General features: G+C 54.0%; 1 protein-coding gene across 3 annotated transcripts; it reads left to right on the plus strand.

The window, feature by feature from the left end:
• The first annotated feature begins 505 nt into the window (after window positions 1-505).
• On the plus strand, window positions 506-6,972 carry YBX1 (Y-box binding protein 1). 3 transcript variants are annotated; one of them, XM_039367448.1, is made up of 8 exons: window positions 506-885; window positions 2,781-2,844; window positions 4,061-4,094; window positions 4,740-4,829; window positions 4,950-5,252; window positions 5,547-5,629; window positions 5,712-5,995; window positions 6,594-6,972. In XM_039367448.1, exons 1-7 carry the CDS (start codon window positions 651-653, stop codon window positions 5,962-5,964), a joined length of 1,062 nt encoding a protein of 353 aa, XP_039223382.1. In that variant the 5' UTR covers window positions 506-650; the 3' UTR covers window positions 5,965-5,995; window positions 6,594-6,972. The 3 variants fall into 3 exon arrangements, with proteins under 3 accessions (XP_039223382.1, XP_039223384.1, XP_039223383.1); XM_039367450.1 differs by having other exon boundaries at window positions 5,730-5,995; XM_039367449.1 differs by lacking the exon at window positions 6,594-6,972 and having other exon boundaries at window positions 5,712-6,001.
• Window positions 6,973-7,244: the final 272 nt, after the last annotated feature.

Consider the following 7,244-nt stretch of genomic DNA (forward strand, 5'->3'; position numbering starts at 1 on the left):
TCCCGGCAGCCGGGACTCCAGCGGGCCTTCCGGGGCCGCGGCTTTCGGGAGGGCTGGCCCGCTCGGCAGAGGCTCTGGCGGGCACCTCCCAGGGGGATCCCGGGGCTGCCCCGCGCGGCTCCCCGGCCACGTGCGCCTCGGACGGGTCCAACCCGGGAAAGGGACTTCCTGGCCGCCTTCTTTCAGGGGCGGGGCGCCCGGGCGCAGGGCCAATGAAGAGCCCCGCGAGGGGCAAGCCCGTATGAAGAGCCAAGCCCTTTCTGCGGGGGAGGGACACGCTGAGGGAGCCCACCAATCGCGGGACGCAGATTCTGACGGGCGGCCGGCCCGAGCCAACCAGGCGCCCGCGATCGCCTCGAGCCGCCGCCGCGGCCCGATGAGACCGCGCTGCGCCCGACAGGCAGCACGTAATGGCCAATGAGCGCCGGGCGAGGGGCGGCGCTTGAGGGGTGGCTAGTGAGTGCGCGCCGCCATTGTGGCCAGTTCGATCGGTATCGGGAGCGGAGAGCGGAGCCCAGCGAGCCCGGAGCAAGGGAGCAGCCCCCCCCGCCCACGGCCGGCCCCCGAGTCACCATCAACACCGCGCGGGAGGCGGCGCTGCTGCTGCGAAAGCCAGTCACCACCACCGTCCACCGACAGTCAGCGACGCCATGAGCAGCGAGGCCGAGACCCAGGCGCCCCCCTCCGCCGCCACTCTGGCGGCCCCGGCGGCCGCCCCGCCTGCGCCGGCCCCGTTGCCGACGCCCACGGGCCCCTCCCCGGCCGTCGCGGATGCCAAGCCCAGCAACGGCGGCAACAGCAGCGGCGGAGGCGGCGGCGGCAACGGAACCAACGGCGGCCTGGGCATGGCGGCGCCCCCCGCCGGCGGGGACAAGAAGGTCATCGGTGAGGGAAAGGGAGGGGAGGAAAAAAAAAAAAGAGCGGGGCGCGCGTGCGCGAGAAGGGAGGGTGGGCGGGCGCTCGGCCGGCGCGTGCCGTCTTCCCTCTCCCTTCTCCCTCGCGCACGTCCCGCCGTCCTGCCCGCTGATTGGCCGCGCTCGCCCTCCCTCGCTTCTCTGATTGGAAGGGAAAAGTGGGTGAGCCATTTTCTCCTTTCCCCCCCCTCTCCAGCTTCCGGCGCGCGCCGCGACCGTTTTGAGGCGGTTCGTGCTCTTGGGGCGCGCCTGCGCCTTCGGTGGTGGGAGGGGGCGAGAGAAGGAAAAAAAGCGCGTGGGAGGGGGCGGGGCCGAGGCGGCGCAAGATGTCCGCCGCGCGTGGAACCCTTTATTTTGTGTGCGCCTCCTGCGCGTGCGCGGAGCTTGGCCCGGCTTAACGTGATCAATTCGGGGCGCGGGTCCTCCGCCGGGAGAACCGGGCGGGGGGCGACCATAGAAGCTCCTCCCGGCCCCGTTTCTGGCTCCCCACGGCCGCTTCCCACCTCCTTCCTTTGTCTGCTTACTGACATGCGCGCTGTGGCTTGCCTGGGGAGAGGGGGGCTTCGAAACGCCCCCCCTTGGCTGGGGAAGGGGCGTTGGAGGGCCGCTGCCAGAGGAAGGCGTCAGCTGGCGGCTGTGCGGAGCAGATGGCCGCCAAGGAGGGGAGGGGGAGATGGGCAGACAAACCCCCCCCCCAGTCTTGGCTTGGTTTCCCCTGCTTGCCTGGGCAGAGCCCACCTGGCAGGGGCTGAGCCCCAGGAATCCTCCTGGCCCAGACTGGGGCCTTGGGCAGTGAAAGCCCATATCTAGTAAATGCACCCTGAATATACAACACTTACAAATGGGGAGCCCTTGACTTACAACTGTTCGTTTGAAGTTACGGTGGCACCGTAAAAAGTGACGTAGAACTCTCTTTCGCATGATCATTGGGGCATCCCCCTGGTCCCGAGATCAGAGTTCCGATGCTTGGCCACTGGCTCGTGTTTGTGACCGTGGCTGTGCCCTGGGGGGCTTTTGCAGCCTTTTGACAAACAAAATCAGTGGGGGAGCCAGATTCACTTTAGTTAGTGAACTTATCAACTGCAGTGATTCACTTAACGACTATGGCAAGAAAGGTCGTAAAATGGGGCAAAGCTCAAACTAACAAACATCTCGCTTAACAACAAATTTTGGGCTCAGTTGTGGTTGTAAATCGAGGACCACCTGTACATACAAGCAACAAAGCCATATACCAATAGAAGGTGGTAGGAAAGACGAGGAGGATAATACAACTAATATGCCATTAATATACATCACTTAGAACAGTACCGTAAGGGGTGCTGCCTTTTTTTCTGCAGTTTTCAGAAGGAACAAAATCTCAGCATATCGAAGGGCTATATGTGGATGAAGCTTCTCAAATCATCCAGGTCCCGATTGTCCCAAAGATGCTTTCTCCCCCCCCCCCCAAAAAAAAGTCAGCTGGACTTTTTTGGTGCTTTCTTTGAAAACATTTCGCTTCTCATCGAAGACGCTTCTTTAGTTCAGAATGTTTTCAAAGAAAACACAAAGTCTAGCTGTCTTTTGGGGGGGGCCTTTGGGATATTGCAGGGGCTTGTTCATTATTACCCTCTGCATTGGAAACTTACAGGCCTCCTGTGATTTTTCTCCTTGCAAGTCAGAGTTGTTTGTCTGGAGCTTTGAAATGAAATTCCTCTCCCAGCCAATATGAAAACATACCTTTGGATCTATGATAGGGAAAACATTGCTGCTGCAGCTGAAAGATAAATGCATGTTCTAGAGTGGGGCTTTTAGTCCTTCCAATCAAGAAGGACAGAAGTCTTGAGCTGGGCTGGTTCTTACCTGTCTTGCACCTTTTCTCTTTCGCAGCAACGAAGGTTTTGGGGACAGTGAAATGGTTCAACGTAAGGAACGGCTATGGCTTCATCAACAGGTGACCAGGGCTGGGGGCTGTGTGTGTGTCTGTATTTGTTTTAACTGCTTGGGAGTGAGTCACAGTTATTACTTTCAGTTTATGCCTATCTTTTATTAAGTTGGGCAGCCATCGCCAGTGTGATCCCCCACCAGATGTGCTGGATTGTTAGTTCCCACCCACCCTATCAGGGATGGGAGCCCCTGGATGGCAGCTGGGCTGGCCTAGAAGCTCACAAGAAGTCTGCCTCCCAATTCTTAGGGTTACAAATGGTGAGTCTTTCTCGCATGGAAGGGATCAGATGACCCTTCCAGTAAGCAGAGGGAGGCTTGCAACAGTTGTCGTCCATAAAGCTGGTTCCGGGTTCTTGATTGAACTTTCTGTTGAAATCCCTATTGTGCCCTCTGCATTCAAGTTCTGCACCCAGTTAATCATACATTCTTTGGATTCTGAGTCACACTTACCAGCACTCTACAAATAATGCCCAATAAACGTTTTGAAATGTAAGATTTTAACAGTCAAGTTCTGGGTGTTTCCCTTGTTTTTATAGTCCTCTTAAAACCCTGTGCTCTTCTCTGTGCAAATCATTGTCCCTGGGCAGGAGGTTTAAGTTACGTGTCCCATCTGTGGCAGTTCCCACGTGGAGGTGCACGATCTGGCAAAAAGTTTTTTCTGGAAAGGTTGATAAAGTTTCCTACCTGATTGCAGCTGTTGACCTCACTCTTACACCAGGTGGTATGATCAGTCTGGTGAATACTTTGGGTCCTTTCAGGCAGAGGGATCCCATCTGCTTTTATTCTGTCCTATGTAAACATCAGCCTGAAAGTAGAAATTGTATTTAGAAGGTACGCGCACACATACCTGCCTTAGTTCAAACGGACATCTGTTCCTGTGAATTGCTTTGCATCAAGAATTCGTGAAAATGCCTCTGCAGAAGAGAGCTGTCACATAGCCAAAATTACGCTTGGCCTACCTTTCCAGCTTTGGCTGTTCGTTAATTGCAGTCAGGATTGCAGGAGTTTGCAAAGAAGAAATCTGAAACGTCAAGTTAATCGTCTCCTCCTGTATTTTTAGCTCAAGATTTAAGCGGAGGGCGTAGACTGGGGAAGATCTCGCTCTCCTTGGCAGGGCCCAGCGTTGGATTGGCCTCCGTCCAAAAGGGGTACCACTCCTTGCCAGGGAATGCTGGTTCTTTTGTGTCAGATGTTTTCTGAAATGGATACTCCTTGTTTTGCAGGAATGACACCAAGGAAGATGTGTTTGTCCACCAGGTGAGATGCTTTGTTTGCCAGCTGTTGAGGAAAAACAGTAGCATTTCTGCCTTGCTGAACAAAAGAGAAGTGTATCTGGGGGGAGAATGTGCTGGCTCAGAACAAAAGGAACTTTAGAGTTTTTTAAGCAGTTTTTTCTAATGCGAGATTTCAGCTAATGCATGATGGCCAAACTATAATTCTGAGAGCCTACACAGGTCCATATAAGTGCAGATTTCTTTCTAGCTACTTATTTCTTAAACTTAGTTCGTTTTTTAGTTTATTTTTCTGCCATAGGCTCTGCTAAGTGAACTTTGCTTGGTGCAGCCACCTGTGAGCTTGTTGTCCTGGCTTTGCCACCTTCATGTTTCCATGTGCTTTTGTCACTGAGAACAGACATTTCTGTCTTGGGGCCTGGTTTGTCTTGAATTGGATTCTCTGGCAAACTTTTAAAATGTCTTGGTTGGACAAGGAGACCTCCAGGGTCCCTGTTATTCTGTGTCTTCTGTTATTTTTCTGCACCCCACAATCGCCTGGGGGGAACCCTGTCGTATATTTCTCTACATTGATCTCCACCCCGCCTTCTTCTCAAACATAGATTTTCACCAGAATATTTCCGATGTGTTTCCTTGTTACGTCTTAACATCTTCCTCCTTCCCTCCGCAGACTGCTATCAAGAAGAATAACCCCAGGAAATACCTTCGCAGTGTAGGAGATGGAGAAACTGTGGAGTTTGACGTGGTTGAAGGTGAAAAGGTGGGTGAGGAGCCCCCCCCCCGGCTGCCGCCTTCCTGGGTGGGTGGGTGGGTGGGTGGGTGGCAGCCCCCTTTCCCCTAAGGGAGGGGGCTGAGGCTTACCAACCACTTTTCTTTCCAGGGAGCAGAGGCAGCCAATGTTACAGGTCCGGGCGGCGTTCCTGTGCAAGGCAGCAAATACGCAGCAGACCGTAACCAGTACAGACGATACCCTCGTCGCAGAGGCCCTCCGCGCAACTACCCACAAAATTACCAAAACAGTGAAAGTGGGGAAAAGAATGAGGGGTCAGAGAACTTGCAGGAAGGGCAGTCCCAACAGCGCCGCCCCTACCGCAGGAGGCGGTACCCCCCTTACTACATGCGTCGGCCCTACGGCCGGCGGCCACAGTACTCCAATGCCCCTGTGCAAGGAGACCTAGTGGAGGTAACTCTTACTGATTATCAAGATTGCTTGCTCTTTTTTTTTGGCTGGGGGGGCAGGGAGGTTGGGCTGCGGAAGGAAAATCTTTCTCGGGCGTGGGGAAGTGGGGTTGCATGTCCTGCGGGGGCCGTGGGGAAGAGGCCTCCCAGCTGGCTCAGAACAAAAGGAACTTTTGAGTGTTTAAAGCCCTGTTTTTGTCTTAAATGGGAGGCCAGAGAGCCTGCTCGTGTGCCCAGAAGTGCAGAAGCCGGGCTTTGCGGGCCGGCTTCAGCACCTTCCTCCTCCTCCATCTCACAGGGTGCCGACAACCAGGGTGCAGGGGAGCAAGGCAGGCCTGTCAGGCAGAACCTGTATCGGGGTTACAGACCGCGCTATCGCAGGTGAGTCCCTGCAGGCCGCGCTGCAGGCCCTGCGGTGTCCGGATCGTGCCCGGCCGTAAAAGTCGGGGTGAAATGTCTCAAGCCTGCCCGGGTTTTTCAGGGGCCCTCCTCGCCAACGGCAGCCCAGGGAGGAAGGCAACGAAGAAGACAAAGAGAACCAAGCAGATGAGGTCCAGGGCCAGCAGCCACCTCAGCGTCGGTACCGTCGCAACTTCAACTACCGGCGCAGACGCCCAGAGAACCCTAAACCACAAGATGGCAAAGAGACCAAGGCAGCCGAACCATCAGCTGAGAACACGTCCGCTCCCGAGGCCGAGCAGGGCGGGGCTGAGTAAATGCCGGCTTACCATCTCTACCATCATCCGGGTGAGTGTCCGAGAGAGGAGGGGAGCACTGCAGTCTGGGCAGCCTGAAAGGGGTGGGGGTGGGCGACTCCTTTGAGTTCGGGCTCCCCAGGGACAGCGGCAGGAAGTTTTAAGGACCCTCCTCCCTTGGCTGAGTCACCCATCATGTTAATCCAGGATTCCCCAATCCCCGGTGCTCTTGGTGGGGGCGGGGTTCACGTAACACAGTCCCAACGTTTGCAGGTGATGCCATTTGGGGAGGGGGCTTCAAGTCGCAGCGTTTGGGTCAGAGTAGCACTTGCTTAGAACAGCTTGCATTATGGATCTGTAGCCGTTATTTTCCCTGTGAGTCCTGCTGTCGATTTTCTGCTGCGCCAGACAGAGAAGTGGCTCTTTGCCCAGTTTGCACAGAAGAGGCTGGGGGCTTCAAGCCCCTCACCTGAAGAGAAAAATGGAAGGAAGAAAACGGGAGTGCCCTCGTTTGGCCCGCCTGCTTAGGATGATGTTTAATGGCTTTGAATGGGCAAGGGATTGTGGGAACCTTAAACTGGGATCCCCTGCTGATTTGTCCAGGGTGGTGGGCAAGATCCTATTACTTGTGGCTTTCTTTCCATTTCCAGTTTAGTCATCAAAGAAGAGAGAATCTGAAATAAGCAGAATCTGAAATTCCAGCAATAAGAAATGAACAGAAGAATTGGAACTGAAGACCTTAAGTGCTTGCTTTTTGCTGTTGACCAGATAACTCGAACTCTCTGCATTATCTATGCAGCACGGGATTTTTATTATTTTTACCTATAAAGCAGTCTCCTCCTTTTGGGAGCGACAAACATGTTTTTTAAAAGGCCTGTTTTTTCTCAATACACCTTTAAAGGTTTTTAAATTGTTTCATATATCTGGTCAAGTTGGGATTTTTAAGAACCTCATTTTTAATTTGTATGAATACACCTGATTTTTTCACGTCAAACTGCAAGCATCTCTTAAATAAAGGTCTTAAGAATTGCTCGGTGTGGTCTGGCTGTGATTCCAGTTCCACGCTGGCCAGCAGCGGTCCCTTCGGCCCAGTCTGGTGTACTGAAGTCAGACCTTTTGAGTGTGAAAGAGTTGATCTTAATCTGAGAAATTTCTGGATTGTTACAGAGGAGTTATTTGCCCAGAGCAGGCTTGCCTGAGTTTGCAGATTATACTTGGAATTTTTAGTCAGGAACTTCAGAGCAGACTAGGAAGTTGAGTTGAATGGAAGCGGGAAATGAGGAAATGGTGTCGCTAGAGAA

Source organism: Crotalus tigris, unplaced genomic scaffold (assembly GCF_016545835.1).
Source record: "Crotalus tigris isolate CLP2741 ecotype Arizona unplaced genomic scaffold, ASM1654583v1 scf7180000020588.15403103151:6194809, whole genome shotgun sequence".
Taxonomy (NCBI): Eukaryota; Metazoa; Chordata; class Lepidosauria; order Squamata; family Viperidae; genus Crotalus; species Crotalus tigris.

What these genes read in the sequence shown, in the direction of transcription:
- YBX1 (XM_039367448.1), top strand. Translation starts at nt 651, where the DNA reads ATGAGCAGCGAGGCCGAGACCCAGGCGCCCCCCTCCGCCGCCACTCTG. An exon ending in TGCAAGGAGACCTAGTGGAG is followed by an intron (nt 5,253 to 5,546) that starts GTAACTCTTACT and finishes TCCATCTCACAG; the next exon opens with GGTGCCGACAACCAGGGTGC. An exon ending in TACAGACCGCGCTATCGCAG is followed by an intron (nt 5,630 to 5,711) that starts GTGAGTCCCTGC and finishes AAATGTCTCAAG; the next exon opens with CCTGCCCGGGTTTTTCAGGG.